The 24,986-nt window shown below is 43.4% G+C and overlaps 1 protein-coding gene across 1 annotated transcript in view; it reads left to right on the plus strand.

Annotated features, from left to right (window-relative positions):
- HECW1 (HECT, C2 and WW domain containing E3 ubiquitin protein ligase 1) overlaps positions 1–24,986 on the plus strand; it is a 325,634-nt gene that overhangs the window by 57,930 nt on the left and 242,718 nt on the right. Inside the window, exons 2-3 of the mRNA XM_049714658.1 lie at positions 9,007–9,331; positions 19,432–19,539. Coding sequence (XP_049570615.1) covers positions 9,007–9,331; positions 19,432–19,539 — 433 coding nt within the window. The remainder of the gene's footprint in view (positions 1–9,006; positions 9,332–19,431; positions 19,540–24,986) is intronic.

The raw sequence follows: 24,986 nt of genomic DNA on the forward strand, positions 1-24,986 counted from the left end.
CCATCTGACTGGTGCAGCTTCTCCCTCCACATGGACTTGACTTTCAGAGTTGCTTTAGCACAAGCTCCCCCAGACACAGCAGGCTTCTTGCTCTCCTCCTTATTGCTGCAGGGTGATGCTTCTAAGGTGAGCAAATTGTTGTGTTTCCCAGATCAACTCTCTCCTGTGGCTTCCCATCCTCCAAGGGAGGAGGTCCTTCTTCTTGTGTGATGCGGGAGACCCGCCTCCCACTCTTTCAGCTGTGCTGCCTGATTCTCTGGCAGGCAGCTGGGAGAAGCTCTGCTCAATCCAGGAGTACACCATGCTTTTCTGTAAAACTGTGCCTTTACCCACCAAGTTCCTTCTGCTTGGATTGGATCTCCCTCTGCCTGAATTGGATCTCCCTCTGCCCTTGCCCAGCTGGCGACCTTCCTACCGCTCCTTCCAAATACTGCTTCGCTGTTCTGCCACCTGGGAAGTCCTTGCCAGCATCTGTCTCCCTCCCACGCAGGACCTTGCCGCCGCTCCCGTCACTGCCTTGGTCATTGTGTCATGGTGGACTGCCTAGATGTGCGCCTCCTGCACAGAACTCTTTGAGGAGAGGAACACTGTTTAATTCATCTCTCCTCCATACTCAATACTGAGCACAGCGTCTAGTACATACTAATGACTCAATAAACGTTTGCTCGTTGAACGGGATAAAGGAAGGGAGAAGAAAGCCAAGAGTTTACTGAAAAATCCACCCAACTATGCTCGGTCCAACCTTCCAGGGGGCGGAAGAATTTAAAAGAAAGCATCTATATAACACCCCGAACCTCCACAACAGATAATCACTTACTTTTCAGTATTAAGTCCAATATGTATGCAAACTTAGCCCCTCATTTGAAATCCTCCTGAAAGGTCCTTCTTACAGCTGTATTCATTGCCTGGCCGCATTACCGATTAGCTGGCAAATCTGATCAGAATCATGAAAATAGGAGGGAAACACACGGTGCCTCATGTTCTCCAGAAGCCCGATGTCCCTGCTGAGGGAGGCAGGCCATGGGCCTCGGGTTCCCTCGAGACTCTGCTGCTCACTTGCTGTGGTCGGTGCTGATGCTGCCTTTCTGGGGGCCTCTGCTTCTAGCGGGCAGGAGCAGGGCTGGGCAGGACCTCCCACGACTCACTCTGGGAGTCCGCATGACTGTTTTTTGGGTTGGGTTTGGGAGACAGGACTGTCACCAAGCAGGCGCCCTGGGTATGGGAGAGACACCGTCACCCCAGTGTCCTGGAACCCTGCTGAGTTCCGGGAGTGGAGCTGCTGGGGGTCGGGATGTTCCTCATGGCTGCCCAGTGCTGGAGGCCAGGAGGAGGACACTGGTGACGTGCAGACATTCTGCTCCCCTGCGCTCCCACCAGGGGCCTCCCTAGCGGTCAGCAGGATCCCTGAGAGCTTGGGTGCCCTGACCTGGCCTGACCATCACTGTGGTTCTGAGAGATGAAAGTATTTCCTTTTCTCCTGCAAGTGTCGATAGGGAAAGAAGGAACTTTACCAACATCCATCAGGATGAGACACTCTTGAGGAGGAAACAGACCTCTTTAACATTGAAAAGGGAAAGACAGGACCTTTTTCATATCTGGGCGTGCCCATTCATTCTCTGTCATCTGTCTGTCACACACACACACACACACACACACACACACGCACACGCACACACACACACACACATACAGGAATACCACTTTCAAGGACCTTTCCTTTCAACGTAGAACGGAAGGAGGTGCTAGGGATCGGGGCTTTCTCCTAAAAAACATGGGAAGTCCCCCCTACCTCCCGCCTTCCTATCTCCCCTCACCTCCAGCCCCTGCCCACGGTTCCGGCTCTACAAACTGCCCAGATTTTGACAAGTTGGTTCTTGAACACCTCCAAGCATAAACCTCCAGAGTGGCCCAGAGTTTCACCGAGAAATTCCAGACTTGACCATAGCGGTGAAAGGCACACACCCAGCAAAGCGTGGCAGGGCCTCCCACTCACCCCTCTTAGGTGCTCTTAGGTGTGAGCAGAGAGACGGCACCTGACCCACAAACAACGACTTTCCTCCCCGTAAGTGGGGCCCAAGGGAAGTGGGGTGGGGTTGAGCAACTCTAATAGGCGTATTGCGGGACTTCGTCCTCAGTGAGCAGGCTCTATGTGTTCCTAAAATAACGTGTTGACTGTCATTTTAACAAGTCCCATGTCTTGTAAATCCTGACTTCCTAGGCAGATATGCCCTGGCTTGCCTTGCTTTGCTTATTAAATTTTTCTCTGCCTAACGTTCCCTTTCAGCCGGCAATGTGTGGGATTCTGTTTCTCCTTCAAAGAAAGGAAGCCCACACAATTTAGTTTATGTAACTCGGCGATACTCTTGTGCACAATGGCCAGCATAAAAGACAGAGCTTTCAACACATGGCTTTGAGGCTAAAAGCAGTTTGGAGGCACAGTGTCAGGGACGGGTGCCCAGGAGCTGAAGAGTTGGACAGAGATGATGCTATCCTAGCTGCCTCCCACTCTCCTTCTGAGACGTACACAGCCGTCGGGTGGGGTCAGGGTCACCTCAGCCCCTCACGCCCACCTCTGTCCCACAGTCTCACTCACAACAGCAGAGATAGGAATGTACTCATGGGACTCAGATCTCAGGATGTGAGGTGGAGAAGGGGATCGACCAGGGGCGGTATTTCATCTTGCCCTCACCTCTCCTTTCTGACCCGTGTCATTCGGGAACCGGTAACTCGGGGAATTCTGGGCACCAAAGTCATGTGCTTGAGACAAAAAAGGCACTGAGATGGGTTCCTGAGGTCAGGGAACAGAGCGTCACATGGTGACCCCAAGACAGACGAGGCGGGTACACTCCAGCCTGCATCCCACACACGCCCACTCATTCATTCACTCACTGAACATTCACTGCATCCTTGCCCTGCACTACTTTAGCTGGAAATGCAGACCTAGAGGAACTAGGCAGGGACCGCGCTGTCCTGGCGCCTGCGTCTTAGTGGAGGAGCACTGATGAGAAGTAGGTTAACAAGACAGTTGCAGAGAGAACATGTCCATCAGGCTCTGGTTTACTTGCACTGTCAATGAAAATAATCAATAAACAATCTCTAGTAGGAATAGAGAAGAGTTTTATATGAGCCAGACTGAGGACTATATCCCAAAAGACAGCCTCTCAGACAACTCTGAGGAACTTCTCCGGAGATGGTTTTCAGCACAGTTTTATGTCTTGTTAGAACAAAGAACACCAAACAAGTCAGGGATACATTCCTTCAAGGTTTCCAGGAAAACAGATCGGCACGTACACAGCGCATCAGTAAGGACTTGGCCCCTGAAAAGGGAGTCTTATCATGGAAGGAGGACCAGCATTGGCACCCAGGAAGGGAGGCATTCAATCCTTATTCTTAACATGGACATTCCTTACTTCTGGTCAATGTGCCTTTTTCCTTAATAATTAAAGCAGATGTACAATGTATGTTTGCTAGGCCACAAACAGGCTGTTCTAGCTGGGGTAAAATTCAAGTTAACTCGTGTACAAGCCAGAATGACCTCCCCGCACCTCAATATGTGAAAATTTATTTTATCAGCATCAAGGCCAGAGAGGGAGATTCAGAATTGAGAACAGAGATGAGAGCAGAAGGTCTGGGGCATCCGCGGTGCAATAAGCCATGGGGACTTTTGAATGTGATCAGAGGCAACAGTATCTGAACCCATTCGTTCAGCCCCTACTAAACTCTCTTTGTATTATGGCCTCAGCTTTTGTCAAAGATTGTCCAAGCAATCAGCCGCTACATTTGTGATTTTAGAAAAAGATATTCTTTTAAGATGTTGTTCACCACATCATGTAGTGTCCCCTACGTAAAGTTAAAAATGAAGCATGTTATTGAGAACTTGGAGGCAGAAAAAAATTCCGATATTCTGATCGCGAGAATTACATTTTCCTTTATCTTTTTGGCTGCCAAGAATCTCAGAGGAGAATCTGAGTCTCAATTACTGCAACTTCATCTTCCCGTGTTTTAATTTGGAGAGAGTGCTTACGAGTGGTCCAAGTGCCCACTTATAATCACACAGAATGGCCCAAATCCCTACCTCCTGCTGCAAGAGGCGTGACCTTGGGAATGTTTATGAACCATCTGAGCTGGGTTTCTCACCAACATGGGGAGAGTGATCATTGATAGGGTTTTAATGAGATAATGTACCAAGTTCCTTACATAGAGTAAATGCTGCTAATATTATTACCCTCTTTCTTATTGCTACTTCCCGATTTTTGTCTGGTTTATATTTCTCTATTTCCTTGTCCATTTCTTTTGTTGTAAATTTTCTCAAATCCACTGTAGAAAGAGACACGTTATATAATTCTTTTAAGTTCCATTACCCCCCTGTTGGCATAACAAGATCTGAGTGTAGGATAAGAAAGCTTCAGGCAGCTACTTGCTCAAAATACAATCTGTCCATGAACTCAAATAACTCTTATGCTCTTTCTCCAGCTAAATAATGCCGGTTTCTATAACCTCGTCTTGTATACTTTAATGAAGTTTCCTTCAGGGCCTATGTTTTCCACTCACAGTTTTTGATTCCTGAGTGTAGAGGCAATTTTTAAGAATCACTTTCTCTCTTCTAGATATGCCTTTTGTCCACTTTCTTTTCATTTCTGAGACAGCACTCACTCACAGCTTTATATTCCAAAACAGAAAAGCTATTAATGACTCTGTCAGTTAGAAATTGACATAGCTGAATCTTTTGTCACCCTATGTTCCTCAAATTAACAAAAACAAAAAAAAAAGGGATATACATAGCAACTTGTTCCTTCCCTAGAAGTGATGGGTTTTTTTGCTTTTAAGATTCTGTCTCCTTCTGGAAGGTTTTGTGTTTGCTAATATACTGTAATGCATACTAAACAGATTAAACACACAGGCCTATTCCAAGATTTAAAAAATAATCAAAGAACATATCACTTAATTCAAAACATTTCCACAATTACAAGTTATTTAAATCAGAAAGCAAAACAAGTGAACAAAACATCATTGTTGGATCCTCGGAGACAAATAGGAAACAAACCAGCACATGGAATCTCACTTCCTACTGAGCAGAACACAGTGTGATCAGATTGTTTCCAGCGGCTCACACATTGACTCACTCACTGGACCTACTTTTTCAAGGGTCAATTAAAATCTATGCCCAGCATAGCCCATAACTAGGTGCCCTTGATTACAACCAATAATTAGAAAATTATAATGTTACTGAAACTGTTACCAATATTCTTGTGGTTTTCTTATCCATGTCTATTACCTATCACCAATGTAAGAGAAGATAAAGGATATTTGAATTACTTGATGGGATGGAGGAAAAACTGGGAAAACTTTAGTGATCCAGTTAACTTCCTCACCATCCGTCAAGTGGGAGAGCCTGGAGAAAGAAGGGAGATCTCTGTCAGACAGGATTTGCCTGAGAGATGAAGAAGAGTTGTGAGGTTGTAAAACATTGGAATCACTGTCTAGGAAGAGAGTGGTCTTTTGTCCAGGGCTATTTAAAAACAGGACAGATGCTCATCTATCTTCCACAGTTCAGATGTGAAGGGAGAATGATTAAATTGCTTCTTCCAGCCGGATGAGTCTATAGTGTAAACTAAACACGTGTGAAGACCTGGGGGAAACATGGCCACAAAGGAACCACGCATTGGGAACCAACTATCCGCCTGCTGCATTCCAGAAGCAGCTATTGTGAGCCTTTGACAGTAACACCTGTTTAGGACATGACAGCTTAAAGTTTGACGTTAGCCTTCTTCCTAGGTAACTTTTTGTCTATTTTTTTCACCTCTGCACCGTCTACTACTAACTTATCATGTCGTTCTGTATCTTATCTATTTGTATTAGTCATCTTAAGCCCTTTCTGGAACAAGAAGGGACATAATTGAATAAAATAAGTTCTATGAATTAAAGTTTTTAGCGCTTTTCTCTGTGTGTGCCAGATGTCATGCCGTTCCAGCAGGAAACACTGGCCTCAGGGTCTTCATGGTTTAGGGCAGAACACAGACAGGTCAACTAGCAATAATGCAATGAGAATCCTTGCAGGGCAATGGGATTCCTGTGTGATAATGGAGCACAAAGCCCCACTCTCTTGGGAATGGGAAAGGATGTAAGGAGAGGTTATAGCAGAGCTGGTGCTGGAGCATAACCTCAAAGCAGAATATAAATCCTGCCTGCAAGTATGAGTGGGGAGGATGTGGGCAAAGCTGGGGTGGGGTGAGGGGAGCAGCGTTGAGGCTGCCCTTCCAATACCAGGCAAATATCATTATTCCAGTCTAGTAAATTATTGACAAATGTCTTCCCTGACTCATGTTTCCTTCTGTGCTTTTGTTCCCACCATGTGGACAGTGTTCACTGGTGTAATTTGACAGTGTCTGGTTTCCACGGAATTCTAATAATAATACCACAGCAGAAGTGTCTTCAACAAAAGAAAAGCACTCTGTAGTCTTTTTTGAGGCCCTGACTGACACGACATGGATAAAAATCTCTCAGCCTCAACATGAATGCAAAAATACCCCACTCAGGTAGTAACCTGACAAATAAAAGGAGGTTTATTTCCCCAAAAAGCAAAAGGAAGATTTATCAAAAAATTGGTAGATAGGACACCTTTCCAAACATGCCAGCCTGTTCAATGTTTGCAACTTCAGTTTTGTAAGAGGAAACCTGGAGGGTCATGACTACGAATGATTTGTAGGTTTGCTGTTGAATGACTTCAAGTGTGAGTCTCTGGGGACAACATGAGGGGACCCTTGGCCATTGCGGGAGCCTGGCTGACTGCCCGGGACCTCTGTTTCAGTAGTATTGAATATTTTAGTAGCAGATTTTTATTTATTGAGCACTTTCTATAGTAAGAGCTTGGCTTGCATTATCTCATTAAATTCTGATAGCAACCCCTTTACAGATGAGGAAATAGAGAACTAGAGAGATCAAGTAAGTTGTCCAGGGATACACAGCTTGGAAACTGGGAGGTGCTGCTCCAGATTTGCCCATAGTTTGGTCTAACTCATAAGATATACTTGATTATCTCATTTAACCCCAAGTAGTCATTTTTAATCTCCATGATAATACTGTAAGTTACTACTAGTGCACATAAAGTACATGTAAACCGAAGAAAGGTTATGCTCTAGCAACAGCCCTCCTTGTTTTGGAGGTTTTACAAAGGTCTCTGAACAAAGCACCCTGGAGGATGATGAGGTTACTGGGATCCTCTTGGAGCTGCCCTGAAAAGGCAGGGTGCCTGTCAGGTGGCTGGACTGTCCATGTTTCCTGGGCTCAAGGCTGTGCCTGTCTTCCTGAGAGGTGGACTGGTTTCCAGGAAACACTGTGGTCCATCTATTTTCATACTGTTGCAGTGACTAGCATTTTTTTTTTTTTTTTTTGCTTAAAACATAGGACATATGGTACCAATAGTGTGATGAGATGCTTTCTGAAGTCTGGCTTTTCCACCAATAGTAATTCCATGGTAACCACCAGTGGGGCTAGAAAAATTCCTAACAAAAGACTCAGATAATGAATGAATAGGCCCGCCATATGGCCATTAAGGCCCAAGACTCCAAATACCAACGCTGTGCTTAATCAGGTTAACAGACTCTTTACAAATGCCCTGGTCTTGGAAGATGGAACAAGTATAGGCCTAAATTACTGCTAAATAGACTTATATAATCTGAAGAGTAGACTGGTGCTGGGGTCTGGTCCTTGTGGCTGGTAAACAAAACGTCAATAACTTGCATTTGATGGATGTGTGTAATAAGTTACGGTCTCTGGGACCTAAGCTGCATGATTCAACACATTTTGAGGCCTTAATCTTCTCTTCTTGAAAACAAAAGTTTTATTGTTGTACAACAGCATGTACTTTTATAGCCAGGAGCCCCCAAACTGTACATTTAAACCCCAATTGTAGTAGACTTTGATGAAGTCAAAATCACCCTTCCTTGTTTCACAAAAGAATCCCTTGCTCTAGGGCTTCCCTGGGGGCGCAGCGGTTGAGAGTCCGCCTGCCGATGCAGGGGACGCGGGTTCGTGCCCCGGTCCGGGAAGATCCCACATGCCGCGGGGCGGCTGGGCCCGTGAGCCATGGCCGCTGAGCCTGCGCGTCCGGAGCCTGTGCTCCGCAACGGGAGAGGCCACAGCAGTGAGAGGCCCGGGAACCGCAAAAAAACAAAAAAAAGAATCCCTTGTTCTAATTCCATAGGATGCCCCTTTCCCCATGTTTTCAAAGCTCTCTGCCTCCAGAACAACCGGGTCATTGCTCTGCATCAGCTCAGCTAGTTTTAAGTGCTCCATGTTGTAAATGATAAAAAACATGCATTTTTTTTTTCTCCACAGAAGCAATGTTTTCTACAATAACATTGGCTCAGAGGGAGACATGGTCCTCTGAGATTGGGTTTTAGTGAAAACGGTGGTGTCTGAATATTACTGGGATATCTGAGATCCTTATAGGAATTTCAGGTGGTCCAGAGACATTCTATAGAGTGAGAAAGCTGTAAATGGAGAAAAAGTGACGGCCTCACCCAGCAGGGACCGCCTCTAATTCTGAGCTGTGTGTAGGGTCTTGAATGCTGCAGGGATCACTAAAATGTGCAATGATAATAACCATCATTTACCCTAAAGAAGGGTAAAATTGGATCCAATTGAATTTATGCTGGAGAACTCAAGAGATGACACTTCGTTTGGGGGCAGTCACACCTCCAGGGCCATTCTGCAGACATTCCTGGCCTTCTGGTACTAAGCAGGCTAGAGGAGGCTGAGACCCCAGCAGAGCGCAAATGCATGGCCCCTTGGTGAGTGTGCATTTAGTTCTTGCCTTCCCGGCATGAACCAGAGCTACAGCATTGGCCCCGAGGAAGATGCTCTATGTCTATTTCAAATCTTCCTAAAAGGGCTGCTCTGTCCCAGCTGGCTTCCCCCAGCCCATCCTCCCTTCCCTGTGAAAACAGTGACTGACGGTGTAGCCGGCATCTCCCGCCCCTGCTGACTGTCTGTTTACCCCGACAGAATCTGTACCAGAACAGGTTCTTAGGCCTGGCCGCCATGGCATCTCCATCCAGAAACTCCCAGAACCGACGCCGGTGCAAGGAGCCCCTCCGCCACAGCTACAACCCGGGCCAGTTCCACAGCATGGCCATTAGGACCGGCCCCCATGGCGCTGTCACCATCCCCCGCTCCACCAGCGACACCGACCTGGTCACTTCAGACAGCCGCTCCACACTCATGGTCAGCAGCTCCTACTACAACATAGGGCACTCGCAGGACCTGGTGATCCACTGGGACATAAAGGAGGAAGTGGACGCTGGGGACTGGATTGGCATGTACCTCATCGGTGAGTAGAACAGCACTTAGTGCCATGGAAATAATGGTCTTAGCAGTGTGGTTTGGGTATCCAACAAGTACATTAATTCATAATTCACTTTTACGGATGCCTTACTATTTCAGCAAACTCGATCATTTCATTGAAATGCACAGTTCACCATCAAATGTGTTATACACCACATTAACACACAGAGGACCGCACAGGAGGCTTCACCTGCCAGCTCTATTCAATGGAAAAGAATCATAAGATAGCAGGGCGAGGTGTGGCTGAACACAAATGTCGTTACCATTTGCAACTATAGAAGCTCTTCTGCTTATGAGTAAGTTAATATGAGAAGCTTGTTTTCAAATCCGTGTGTCTGTAAGACCAAAGCAACACCAAGGTATGCACATGTATGTGGGGTCATTTCACTTAAGTTTTCAACATGATCGTAGACCTCTTTTCACCTGCTCTTTCAAGATTCTTACTGCTTTGTATTCCAAAAACATAATGGATGATACAGCCAGTGAGAGCAGGCACACCACAGGCTAAGGAATAGTAGCTGTGCTGGCTGAAAGGAGAGTGACTGGAGAAAATAAATCTCACAAATTTGAAATTGTGAAGAGAAATTGACATGAAAATGTATTTCACCTATTTTCCATGGTGGAATCAGATGTGGTGAAAATTGACACATTCACGCTGGTAAACCCACAAGTGAGGGTTGTAATTGTTGGTGGGGTGAGGGGACGGTTCAAGTTCAACAGAGGCCAGGCCTTCTGCATTCAGTCTGTACAAGGAAACATTTGCACATTCAGACACACAATGCCAGATTTAGCATCATGGACTATCAAAGACACCAAAGGATTGTTATGAGTATTTTACAACCCGGATCATCTTTATGATAAAATTCGGGGGCTCTTATCTGACTAACTAGCTGTCAGGGAAATTTTTTTGGGTCTTTTGAAGGTTTTGCAATCAGTTTGGTTAGTGGATTTGCAATACACACACTACTGTAAAGATGGAAAAACATAATTTTTGAAATTGTTACACAAATAGTGGTTGCTCAACTAAATTGGACTTCCAAACAGGTAAAATTTACTTGGCTTTAAAAATAGTTCTGGAATCGGTGTTTGAGTACCATGAATCTCAAACAGAACCTGCAAAAGGACAGACCACCAAGCACATTCTGTTTAGTCCATATTGTTTTAAATTTGGTTCGTTGTCAGTATTTCAAAAAGTAGAGACTTCTCACTGAAATCCACCTTTCTAGCTTCTTGTGCAAAAGCTCTCAGTTTGGCTGACTGATCCCATAATTCCTGTGGCTCTAGTGGGCTAGAGTCAAGCATTAACTTCCCCCTTTTGACTCCTTGCCACCTATCCCTACTTGAATGATGATGGTTACTTGTTCAGCACCTTAGGCAATTAGATTTTTGGCCCCAGATCTAGTTTTGAAGCAGCTCTTCACAGCTGTACCTTCCTGCAGTGGTGTCAGTGGCATGCATTTCTCAAGTCAAGGAACAGCTGGAGTAGAGCGTGGCAGGGGGAAAGGTGGATACCTTCATGCATGGGGAAGGGATGGATGGATCTGGAGCTCAGCCCTAGATCCAGGCTGCGGTGTAGATCTGGGATAATTGGCCCTGAGAGTAGAAGAATTCACTCGTGGATTGGGTGTAGAAAGAAAGCACCAGAAGGTCCCTATTAGAGAGAGAGGCAGAAGAGGAACTGAAAAAGGAGATGGGGGCGTGATGGAGAGGTAGGATGAGAATCAGGGGACCACGTCACAGAAGACGAGAGAGAGGGTGTCTGAGGAAGGAAGGGATGGTCGGCGGGATGAAGTGTCCGGAAGCTCCATGAATGAACAAGATCTGGTGTTAACATGACATTTTGACTGAGACAGAAGTAAACACGGTTCATCCTCTGAGAATCTCAATTTGACAGTTTATTCTTCTCACAGTAGCTGCACATATATAACTGTGAAGTGATTTAATGCAAAATGCCAACACTTTCGGCAGAATAGCATTTCAAAAGCAACTTCCAAATCCAAAATGCTCCGTGAATCTTAAGTTCATCATTGGTGGGTCCTTAGTAACTCACCTTCCAGATTTGCCGTGCCTTGCTAAAGAGCAAATCATAGAGCTCTGTGATTTCATTTAATCTGTCATTTTACAATTGAGGAAATGCCAAGTCAGTGGTTCCCAATGCCACACCACAGCTGCCTACCCTGGCGGCAGACCCCACAATGACCATGAGGACATCTTGGCACATTTGGGTGCAATATCACATATGGGCCATTCCACATCAGTGGGCAACCTAAATGTCCCCATGAGGCCAGGTTTGTGATGCTTTCAGCTCTGCCCTCCAGAGCTCTCCGGACAAACGTGACTTTTCTCCAGCCATAGTGAGTGAGGTATCTGGATTTGGAAGGGGATGTGTGGCCCTGCTCACTGACACTGTCACCGAGTCACCAGTGCTGTCTTCAGCCAGGAACCCAGCAATGGGACAATAAAAGTATTACCATTACTTTCACAGCGAGATTGCATTTGGTTACCCTCATTTATGGAGTGGTTCCTGAACTGGAGGAGCATGATGAAGTTTTCTCTCCCCTAGTGACACAGAAAGGGGAAAGATCCTGGGGTTTCAGTGACAGCTTGACCTGGCTTAGAATCATACTCTGCCACTGGCTGGATGTGTGGCCTCAACCAGGTAGTCATCAGAACGTCAGCCTCCTTATCTTCAAAATAGAGAAATAACTTGCTCAGGATCATTGAATGGAATTGATGAGATACTGTGCGTTTACTGCCTGTTGATCAATAAATGCGTCTTGATTTAACTTGTCAGGTAGCTCTAGTCTCTGGATGCATTATGGCAAATTACCCTAATTCCCAGGCTTCATTCAGCCTAACCATGGCCCTTAGATGTGTGCTCAGTTGTTTCAGTTGTATGTTATAGACAAAAGCTTCTTACCAAACCCACAGGGACCTGGAAAGAGATCTTAATTGTCAGTAAACAGGCAGAAGCTTGTGATTTGGTCAAAAACAAGTACTTAGTGGCAGATTCGCTAGTCATCAGTATTCCTAGGAAATAGTTTTGCAATTATTCATTCAGTAATGCCTACTTGACTTTGACAAGTAAAAGCTAATTATTTGTGAGTCCTACACTTAGTGTTAAAGATTCAGCACACTGAGGGAACAGTATTGTATAACTGGGTTAGGATACATAACTTGAAGAATACAATTAAGACCTCTAACCATAAGAATGCTAAATTAATTAGAGCAGATCTATTCAAGTATTTTTCACCTCTTCATTTTACGTTCCAGTATTTTAAAGATTTTAATATCTTAAAACCCTCTTTAGGATGATCATTTTTTTTAATAGCCATTCCTTTGACTCTGTTGGAAGGAGCCCTTATTAAAACTGCTGAAACATGAAGTAAGTATGCAATTAAAATTATGAAAATATAATTGAATAGGTAAAGTGGGCATAATATGCTCATAATTCGCAAAACTAGCCGTCTGATAAATTTAGCATTTTAATAAATCATATCATTATTATACCATGCTATACCATGCTATATCTATACCATGCTAGAATTTGCTCAGTAATTTAAATCATAATGAAGCTAGAGTACATTCATGCATTTAAATTTCAACAAATCAAGAGATGATAACTCAGAGCAAAATTAAGATTTAAAATTTCCTAAAATGGCATCTTTGAAGGATCTCCATAGACTTATGCCTGAGGACATATATTCTCTTCCATACCTTTTGGTTGCCTTATCTGTGTGAGGTTAGAGATTATGGTCTGTATCAAACTGATTATTTTTTTAATTTTTTGAGACTTCTGTGACCTATCCCTGTTCAATGTTTATAAATATTCCATGTATGATCATAAAGTGTATTTTTGTTGTGAATAAGGTTCACTCTACCTATCTACCTATCTGTCACCTATCTAGAGATAGAGAATATCTTATATAGAGAGAGATATAGATATCTTATACATAGATATCAATATATACAAAGGTTTAATATACATGTATATAATATTTATATATAAATATTTTTATGTTATATAAATATACAGTGGTAACAGTTCCCATAGAACCATGCAAAACAGGACACAATTCGGATATGTACAAGTTTCAGTTCATAGGGTAACTCACAAAGCAAGGATCCTCTCTCTCTCTCCCTCTCTCTCGTGTGTGTGTGTATTTCAGTTCAATCACATAAATTGTATATTCTAATTTTCTGTCTCTTCCATTTTTTGAATAGAGTGTCTCAAAATCACTAGCCAAAAATTTTGTTTTAATTGGTTCATCTATTTCTACCTTTGCTTCTGTAAGTTTTATACTTTGCAGATTTGATGCTGATTACTAAGTGCATGAATGTTCATGATATTTACATCTTTTTCCTCTACAGTTTCTTACAAGTTATTATTACAGATCTGCCAGTGCCCCTTGTGCTATTCTTTGCCTTGAATTTTTTTTTTTAACTATTTAAGGCTGCTAGTCTCTCTGTTTTCTTCTGCTTCATATTTACTTGATCTGTGTTTTCTTTATTTTCAACCTTTATCTTTTTTTAAGAGTAGCTCTTTGTGTGTGCTTTTTTATTCTGATCTGGGTGTCTCTGACTTTTAATTGGCTAGAATAGCACATTTATATTTATTATACTTACTGTTCTATTAGGACTTATTTTTGCCATCTTTCTTTAGATTATTTACTGTGTTTTCTTTTTGTTTCTTTGATTCTTCTTTTCTGCTTTCCATTAGATCTGTTGATTTCAAAGTTATACATTTTTTATTGTTCTTATGGACTGCTTTTAATCATAGTCCAGTGGGTCTCAATCAAGGGTAATTTTGCCTCCCAGTGGACATTTGGTAATATCTGAAGACATTTTTGGATGTCACATTGTAGGAGGTGTTTCTGGCATCTGCAAGGTCGAAGCCAGAGATGCCACCAAACAGCCTATAATGCACAGGACAGCTCCACCACAACAAAGATAACAGAGTTATCCAGCCCAATGTAGCAACAGTGCCAAGGTTGAGAAGCCCTGTCTAGACCACCGTATTCACCCCCATTTATTTTTTTAATCTCATCAATATCTCTTTTTCCAACAGACTAGTAGTTCATCCAGTGTAGTTTCATATTCCTTTGGTCTTCCAGGACTTTGATTTTCCAGATATGGACACTTTTCCTTTTATCCTCAATATCCCTTAGTCTTTCTTGTATATTTTTGAACTTTTTTTCTAGAAGTGTTTCTCAATCAGATCTCTGGCTTCCTAATCCATTTTTCACCAAAACTCATACACTATAGTAGGATAATGCAATGATGGATGAAGGCATGAATATAATAGCCACATGAATAGCACTCATATCCTACACATTAGTTTCAGTGGATTTCAGTTATCACTCCAATGGGAAATAGTTCTATGGTTAAATAAGGTTGGAAAAATCTGCCTACATTGCCCCACTTTAGAGACTCACAATATATATTAAAGATTTGAGAAGCTTGGGGTAAGCAGCACACTTTACTTGGTGTAACCCAGCATTTCCTATACTTTCATGAGCAAGAAACACTTTCTTATTTCCCAATATTTGCCTGTCAGGTGTTCCACTGTGGAAAACCACACATTAGGAGTTATGGGAAGTTATAGAGTAAGTACAGAAACCCAACCCTTGCCCTTAAGAAGCATTTAATATGCTGAGCCTTAAAATGTAATGATTTAGGATGAAAGCTAAACTTTTCTCTCTGGCTAGACACCTTCACACAGAAACTCCCAGAATGCTTCCTTATGGACATCAATTCTTGAAGAACTGAAGTTTTTCTTGTACATCAGTCTCTCTATTAGAATATAGAAGAGCTGAAGCTGTGCTTCCTAATTATGGCACAACCAGTGAGAATACTTGTGTTCAAATAAACAATCTGAGGGAAAAGCAACAGAAAACAGAGTGGCACTGATATTTAGGACCTCCCCTGCCATTTATCCTTAGATTCCCTTCCTAGTACAAGAGAACAGAGATTCTACATCCTTGGCTTTGTACTTGCCTTTGAAAGGCAAGTAGATTCTCCCCAGACCTCCTGGCCTGCTATTTGGTAAATCCATAGTCTAGAGATAGTGGGAGAATCCTTGGAGATTCTTCTGAGATTGGTTATCAGAAGGCACGAGTTCCTCTGCGAAATGGAAGCAATGTTGTATTTTTTCTGTTGGGCTTAGGTAGTGGATCAACTCTTCCTTTAATTGCTTCTGTGCTCACTTGCCCATTCTGTTCTCAACAGCAATAGTCTTTGTTGTATACTCTTCTATTATAGATTAAAGTGTAGCAAGCACAGCTCTAGTTTTCATTTTGAAGACAAAGCAAGATAAATACTCCTGGTTTCTTAGATGTGCTTGTTTCTGTAAGCTTCACTAGAACTTTGTGACTCAAAATTTTGCAAAGATCTTTTCTCTATTGTAAACTGTGGAGCAGGAGGTAGGATTCTTCATACTGGAAGAAAAAAGTATCATCCAGCAAATGCAGTCTTTTTTTGAGAAACTTAATACATCTCTATATGTTCTGTACAGAATGAGTAATGCGAAGAATTTAAATAGTACTGGCCTAAGCTAATGTTTCAGGTTACTAGTGGTTTTGCACAGTATCATGGAGCTTTGCCACAGAGGGCCGTATTTATAGCCCATACTATAAATATAAATAGCTGCTTATTAGATGCCTAACACTATTCTGAGACCATTACCTGTATTAGTTCATATATTGCTCACAACAGACTTTGAGGTTGGGATTAATATTATCCCCATTTTGTGGTGAGGAAGCAAAGACACAAAGGGATTAAGTATAATGCCTAAGATCCCATAGCTAGTAATGGTACCCTAACTACTTCTCTCAAGGTGGCTGTAGATATCCCTGTAACCACACAAACATTGCTCCTACAAAAATTTGTACCATGACAAAGGATGCAGAAAAGGGAACCTCGTAGTAGGGAGCCAGGGGGCTGCCATTCCTCAGTGTGATGGAGGGCAAGGCTTGGTCCCCATCATCCATCCCAGTTCTCTTCTCTTCTCCAGTGCCTTCCTCTAGTGTAGACTCTGGTCCCTGAAAATTACGTCTCTCAGTCTCCTGTGCAGCCATGTTCCAGATGCAAATTTGGTCCCTTCATTTAGACGCACCTGTGCAAGTTTGGGAAGGCGGAAGTGAGCTGGGTGGTTCCTCCTGATGTCTAGCCTGTGGTTGCCACAAGCATGGCTCTGAGAAATTAAGCTTTTCTATCACGGCGTCCCAGCGTCCCCTCACTCGCTTCCTGGCTGTGAACAGGCAGCCCGGTGGTAGTGGCAGGAGCCTACTCAGCTTGCCACTAGCTGGTCACTCTCTTTGTGGGTGGAGAGGCAGTTGCTGAGGCTGTGCCTAGCGTCCATTTGTCTAGCACCTAATTCTCTACATAAAATCCCTTAGTGCATAAAATATCTGGTCTGATTCTGTTTTCCTGCATCTGACCCTGACAATACACTTGGATTCCCAAGCAAAGATTAGTAACTTCTAACAATTGGCAATACATGCCTTGGGGGAGGGAGCTGACTTCTCAGCACAGATGGTCCAGGCAAGAATACCGACTCTTCTATTTTCTTGCATGATATTTGTTATGAAGTGTTACTGTTATAATAAGGGAATGGGATACTCATTAGGACCAACTGGCAGTCTCTGAAAACGTGTTTAAACCTGTACAGCGAAATGTATCTTGTTGTCTTTAAAATGTGTGTTACTTTGCCATTCTCTTTGGATTTTTTTCTGATTCCTCCCACTTACTCACGCCCATCCTTTTTTCATTTGTGCCCTTGTGGTTCCTTGATATTTAACCCATTCTTATACCCACTATCTTCTAAGGAAATTGCCTGTTTTATTGAATAAATCCTCAAATCTATTCAGAACTTCCTGAGAACATAGGCCCTGTCTTGTTCAGCAGTATATCCCCAGGGTTTAGCATACTAGCTAGAGTGGAGTATAAATACTCAATACACATTTACCTAGTGCATGAATGAACACCCCCTTTCTAGGTGTTACTCTATATGGATACCTGATCATGACTATTAAAGTGAATATTCTGGTGATCAGAGTGGATAAATTCAGGAAAATACCTCTCCTTGGAGAATTGCCATAATGAGGCAAATTTCTATCTGGGTACTGAAGACCTAGGGAGCTAGGAAAACATTATGCCTTTTTTTGCAGAAATGAGGCAATTACTGTAAAAGACGTATTATGCAATCATCTTAGCAGCCCAAACAGGGCTGTGAGCACACACTGTGATTATAAAGACAGACGAATTTTGCAAACAAGTGATTTTCCAAGGGATACAAACAGTTCCTGCTGTTAATGAGGCAGAGACGGTGTTAGTCTGCCTGATCATCTCGGCCAAAGAAGAGGCAGCCAAAAATGTGCAATCGACTTAGCAGGTCACAAGCACGCTTACCAGTCATCTCACGTAATCCATGCCCCCCACCCCCATGAGGTCCCAGTTATTACCACCCCCCATCTCGCAGATGAGGGCCTGCAGCTGTAGAAATGACAGTATTGGTAAATGGCGCAAAGGTCCTTGGAGCTGGGTCCTTTCGCTATAAGCTCTGCCCTCTTTCACCTCCTCCTCTGTTTTCCAAATCCATCCAGCTGCAGGAAGTGAACCTCAGAATATCTCAGCTGCAAAGAGGGCAACCATGACCTAGCCCCTCTCTGCAGAGCTGGGGCTCTGGGCCTCCCCTCGGGAGCTCCTGAGTTCTGGCTGTCCCCCCAACCAGCGCAGTGGATTTGGACTCTCGAAACATGGTTGTCTCACAGCTTCAGATCCATTTAGCTCAGATGGTTCCTTTCTGGGTGAAGTGGGAACTGCAAGGGCCCCATTGAAGATTAAGGTAAAATTCATATCCCTGTCTTCGCCTGCACTGAGAACATGAGGTCTGGAACCAAGGGGGAGGCAGTCGGCTTGGTCTTCACAGATCTGTCCTCTCTAAGGATGCTGCCTTGTTCTCTGGGCACCAGCTTGAAGAAGGATGTTGATGGGTTGCAATGTAACAAGCAGAGGAAGGGCAGGAGATGGGAGGAGCACAGTCCCCGCCCCCCGCAGCTCCTCTCAGTGCTCGCACAGGGTAGGCCTTGCCCCCCTTGGGCCTTGGACACCCCATGGGGGCCTTGCTCCACCCTTCACACACCCACCCTCCATCCCCACCCTGGCAGCGCCTTCTCATCCCTCAGCTCTCCCCTGACCCCCTGTTGGCCTTCCTACTTGTAGCTTCTTGTCAGAGCAGTCCATTCTTTTCCTTCCTCTCCCCTCTTACAAGTTGTAATAATGCACTTATTTCTTTACTTAGTGTTTAAAGTCTGTGTCCTCAGTTGTTTGTGGTTTTAGTTCAGAAAGGTTTTGCCCAACACCGTGGCCCCTGCACCTTCCCAGCCTGGCAGATGGTTGGATCTCGATAAGTGTCTGTTGAATGAACAGACATGGCTGCATGAAGGATGGATGGATAAATTCATGGATGGTCCCCAAGTGTTGGATGTTGATGGGTGTCCACACTGGAGAAGAGATCATATAGGACAGAGCCCATGCGAACAGGGCCCCAGATAGAAAGTACAATTGGATGTTTTCTTTATGCCTCATTCTCACACCCAAATAGGGACCAGTTAATGAAAGCTTTAGGAGGGAGATTTTCACACTGAGATTCCCCACGTGTAAGAGTTATTCAAAAGTGAAATGAGGGAACTGCCTGGCGGTCCAGCAGTTAAGACTCTTGAGCTTCCACTGCAGGGGGCTTGGGTTCGATCCCTGGTTGGGGAACTAAGATCCCGCATGCTGCACGGCACAGGAAAATAAAGAAGAAAAAGTGAAATGAACTGCTGTAGCAGCAATATTTTCTGTCTCTGGAGGTGTTCAAGAACCAGCTAGATGATCACTTGCCAGGAGCGTTGAGGAGAGGGGAAGAGATTCCTGCATTAAAATTCTAAAATTAGAATTCCCTGATTCTATGATTCCAGGTGCTTTTTCTTCTGTTGAGCTGGAGGTGGCATTAATATCTTTGCTCTTTTATTATTTTTTTCTAAATCTGCTGTTAGCTGATGTGTTTCTCTACTCTGCTTTCTTTCTTTCCTGGGAATATAGATGAGGTCTTGTCGGAAAACTTTCTGGATTATAAGAACCGTGGAGTCACTGGTTCTCATCGGGGCCAGATCATCTGGAAGATTGACGCCAGCTCTTACTTTGTGGAGCGTGAGTACCTTTCCCATTCCTGTTGCTCGGGATGAAGCGGAATTCAACTGCTTTGCTCTTGTGCTGCATTGCCTCACTTAGAAATGTGCCATATGTGAAAGATGTGGATTGAATCAGGTGCTTAAAAGACAGTGAGTAGTGAGCTGTAGAGCAGTTGGGTGGCAGCCACCCACACCAGCCCGTGGCCCTTAACTTTCTCTCTCTGGCTCCTCCAGGCGCTTTCCAACTTTGTGAAGGTTGCCCCTTCTGTATCCTGCTGTTCAGTTTGGGCTTTGCTTAACCCAGTTCTTCAAGGCTTCTTGTTCCCCAGTGTGTTGGGGAATTCCTCGGGATGGGAACGATACATTACTACCACCAATCTGTTTTCTTCATTCCTGATCTACTGACATTTCTGGATGTATAAACTCATCATCATGTATCTTATTTTATATTTTCTAAAGTTTTCTGCTCTCTTTGAGAGAGAGCATCTTCCACTATCCCACAAACGGCATCATTTATCATAAAGAACATGGCCAGGCTTGATGTGGGGATAAAGAGATGGGCTCCAGCTAGTGGTACCTAATATGACTTCCCAAATGCCAGTAAGAACAAAAGAGGTGAAAACTTGCAGTAGCAATGAATATTAGATATAATTGTTGACTGTATGCCCCAGTCTACACTGGAAGTTCAGTGGAAGAGTCCTTCCTTACTACATACCCATTTTGTTCTTTTGGGTTTTAACTAAATGAGAAATAGACATAATTCAGGGTCATAATACAGTATCAGCTCAAAATGGTGCAGGCATAAACACACCTTGAAGGTGTTTTTTTATCTTTTTAGAGTCAAGGATATAAATATTAAGGATAAGATGAAACCTCATGATTCTGTCTTCATTCTGCATGAGCCAGTGTGAAAAAGCGGGCATTGTGTGTAAATTAATCTAGCACTAGTACCATTCCTTTCAAGGCAGTTCTCCAAGATTTCTGGGACATTTAGAGCATTTCCTGTACATTCAGCTCAAATAACAAACCATTTAACATAATTGTCTTCATGAGCAGTATGAAGACACACTTTAAATATCATTAGACAGGTATTATAATGTAAAATCAGCTCTGTAAAATACATAAAATGTTGTCATAATTGAGTGAAAGTGTATTCAAAGTTGGTGAAGTTCCAACGTCCTAGAATAAACAGATAGTTTGCCAAGTCATATTCAAAATAACTAAAAGGGGATTCCCTGGCGGCGCGGTGGTTGAGAGTCCGCCTGCAGATGCAGGGGACGCGGGTCCGTGCCCCGGTCCGGGAAGATCCCATATGCCGCGGAGCAGCTGGGCCCGTGAGCCATGGCCGCTGAGCCTGCGCGTCCGGAGCCTGCGCTCCGCAACGGGAGAGGCCACGACAGTGAGAGGCCCACGTACCGCAAAAAAAAAAAAAAAAAACTAAACTAAAAATTCAGCACTTTAGAAAACTGACATGTTTTCAAGTGCAAACTGGAGACGATCCCACTCCACAATATACCTCTTAGACTAGCGATACCTCAGTGCTTTCAGAAAATGGATGAATTTCCATTTTGCAAATGTATCAAATGAATGAATAATATACTAAGAATGTATTTCTGTACAAATGTAACGATTTGTCAAAAAGTAAAAATTCATTGAGACAAAGCTTAATTGAGTTTGCAAATGATTGGGCTGTGGACTCAGGGCACACAAAAAAATCAGATAAATTAAAACAATAATGAATTATAGGAGTCTGAATGCATTAAAACTGTATATAATATGCTATAAAAATTTATATTTTTAATGTGAAATAATTTGCATTTTCAAACCTGTTTGATAGAACAAGTGCCAAATTAAGGAACAGGAAGAGACTGGATGTGCAGAATGCTCTAATGTAACTATCAAAGTGTATGCAAATCAAAGCATCAGAGATCCTCTTGCTATAGTATAAAAATGCAGAATTCAGGCCATTATCCAGAAGGTTAGAGAAGTTTTGTTACGAATCACAAATAAGCTCTTCACGGTCTCTAGGTAGCAATAAACACATTAATCTAATTGGTAAATTAGACGTTCTTAAAATAAAAATAACTTTATAAACTTTGAACATTAAATCTTGAAGTACAACAGGAGGTCATTCCAAGTGGGAGTTAAAATAATAAATGAGGTTTTGTTTTGGTTTTTCCATTTTTCTCTTTATGTTTACCTTTTATTACTTCCTTTTATGAAAGTAGAGGTATATCACTGATTGTCTGGGATCTGTTCTAATAGCATATTTCTTTCAGAGTTATGATTCAATTTAGAATTAGGTAATTGCTATTGATTTATATGATATTTTAAAGGTCTGATTAAATCAGATTTTGAAAGTACCCCCAAATTAGAAACATTCAAAACAAATACTTTCTGTATCCTCCAAGGAGTTACAAACATGATAAAATACAGAAGAAAATAACTCCTGACTCGTTTCCTATGGTCCCTGCATAATTTCGCCCTAGAGGGCACTTGGCTATTTGACTATAGTAATAATTGCTGTAATATGAGAGCTGTAAAGATGCAAATTTTAACACTGACCAAAGAAAGAACTCGTGAAATTTTAGCTTTACCTATCCTGACAAAATCTTACGATGTTTTATTGTTATAGTAACTCAAATGTTATATTCTAATGTGTGCAGTTGGGCTCAGCGGGCCAGTCTGAAGCCTTCAGGAGCTACCACAGTCTTTGTTGACTATGTGCTCCCCAAACAAACTTATGGTTACCAGGGGGTAAGTGGGTGGGGGGAGGGATAAATTGGGACATTGGGACTGACATCTACACACTACTACCTATGAAATAGATAACTAATAAGGACCTACTGTATAGCACAGGGAACTCTACTCAATACTCTGTAATGGCCTATATGGGAAAAGAATCTAAAAAAGAGTGGATATATGTATATGTATAACTGATTCATTTTGCTGTACGCCTGAAACTAACACAACACTGTAAATCAACTGTACTCCGATAAAAGTTAAAGAAGAAAGAAGTCCTTTAGAATCAGGGCTTGCCTTGCAGAGAGGTATTGATTCTGCCTGGAAGGTATCTTTATTTTGATCTCTGGCCCAGACCTGTTACGTGTAGCTCCCTGTTCATTGTCACTCCCCATTGCTAGCAGGAACAATAGAGTAGTGGGTCTGGAAGGACAGCTGATTACGGCCAAGAGAGTTTCTCCCAAACGGACCTCCTTTCTCTACCCACCCTTGTGTCAAGTCATGTAATCACGGTCATGATCACAGCCTTCTCACAGCTGTCCAGGCATAAACCAGAAATCTGCAGTCATTTCGACTGCTCTGTTTTGCCGTGGCTTCCTGCCCACTCCGAACCACTGGTCATGCATCGCCCGCAGCTCAGACCCTCACGTTCAGCCCCTTCCCCATCTCTGCCCTCGCTTCCAGATTCACACCCTGACTGCTACCTGCTCTGGTTTCATCACTCCCTGCATTTGTCAGAAGAGCGAACCTCAAACCCCTTCTCAGTACATCATTTCCCAATCCTTTTCCATCACGTCCTCCCAAATTAAAAAAACACAGTGGCCCCTGATTACACATAACAGCAAATCTAAGCACCTAGTCGTGCTGTAAGGTTTTTTTTTAAATTTTTATTTTATATTAGAGTATAGTTGATTAACAAAGTTTTTAACAACACCCCTTGAGAGTGGCAAGGTGAAATGTACACAGGTCAGGGGGCAGAGTTTGCCTCCTTTCCCCACCCTTCAGCAGGTGGCTTCCCAGTGAGAGGCCTGTGGACTCAGTGTCTACCCGGTGTGGCCCTTGGACTCTAAGGCTCTGTTCCTTCATCTATAAAAGGAAGTTAATATACAATCCCCACCGGTGACCCCATGAAGACTGAGAAAGCACACGTGAAGGGCCAGGCACGTGTCTGGTACAGCCAGGTGTGCGGCATAATGAGAAGGCTTTGAATTAGGGATTGCAGCACATTTCTCCTCTGGGAATGGACATGGTGGTGTCTTGGTGACAGCTGTGAACTGAATAGCTTATTCTGGGAGTTTCCCGTGGGGAAAGCCTTTGCAGCCAAAGTTGGAGACCGATGGACCCTGAAGGAAAAGCAGGGCTCCAGGAGAACTAGCTGACTCCCCTGGTTAGCCCTTCTGGCTGGTGCTTTCTCCTCTGCGGCAATGCGGCAGAGCCAGGACAAGCTGTGCTGGGGCCAGAAGGCCACCCAGATCTGCCCAGAGCAGCCGCAGGGATCCCGTCACGTCAGCAACCCAGATGGTTCAGGTGACACGTTGGTATAGCTTTTTATTTAAATCTAGACATATTTCCACCAGGACTGCTCTGGTTTTAGAACTGGTATGGCTAAGAACTGCACTGTGGGCTCCATTTTCAATCACTGTTTTGTTCTTCCCGAGGAGCTATGTCTCCTTTTGTACCGCAATAAACGTTTGAGTCATAGGCTCTGTGAAAGTCTACTTGGAGAGACTAAATTGTAAAAGTGTATCGTAATCTTATGACAATCATACCACTTCACAAAGGCATTCCTTTAGGAACAAGTGCGCCTCCGTAAATATTTGCATGATAATGGCTATTTTATTATTATGCCATCTTAATTTTACTATATAATTCCCTGGAAGCCATGACTACCCCCATCGCTTATCCAGGTTCACACTACCCTAAAGAGAAACCATGGTCAAAATTGCACTCTACACAAACATAAAGTAATTTCAGTATTGCTTCTGTTCTTACTTGCCTTTCTTAAATCTGGAGAAAAGAGTCTACAGTTCACAGCAGCACTCCTAAAATGCATTTCCTCTTTCACCTGTGTCCTTTTGCCACACAACTCCCCTGGTGTTCCTCCCGCTAAACTTCTCCATAAACCTTCCTCACCGCATGCTGGTTTTCTTCCTTCCTTATTTCCAGCACATTTTGCTTTAAAAGCCTAAATGAAGTAATCTTGCTAGAGAGAAGCCTCCTGGAATGGTAGAAGAAGGAACCCAAGCCACCAAATTCACAATCATTCACACTTGAGCAGACCAGAGTGAAATGGTTGGAAATATTCATACAGTAATAACGTCTGGGCTTCCAGAGGCCAACATAAAGGTGCAGTGGTTCTGACTGAAAGGGACCAGTGAGACAATGGGAGTGTGGCAGTGGGAGGGCAGGGGTCCAGGTGGGAAGACAGGACATAGGAATGAGGGGACACACGTAGCAGGCTCATCCTCAGTTCACCCAAGGTGAAGAGCCCAAATGTTGTGTGCAACCATCTCTTACTAGGTCAAATAGTCCATTACATCTGGGGCATCAAAATGCATCTTTAGTCCATAGATTAAATATCAGACCATTAAAGAGTGACTAAGCATTGTTACAGAAAACAGCTAGAAAGATACAACCAAATCATTCAGTTCATATTTGCAGCAATATAGATAGAGCTACCTTCTAGTTTGGTGTGTGTCAGATTCTTCCAATGAGATGAAACCT

This window comes from Orcinus orca, chromosome 9, assembly GCF_937001465.1.
Source record: "Orcinus orca chromosome 9, mOrcOrc1.1, whole genome shotgun sequence".
In the NCBI taxonomy this organism is placed as follows: Eukaryota; Metazoa; Chordata; class Mammalia; order Artiodactyla; family Delphinidae; genus Orcinus; species Orcinus orca.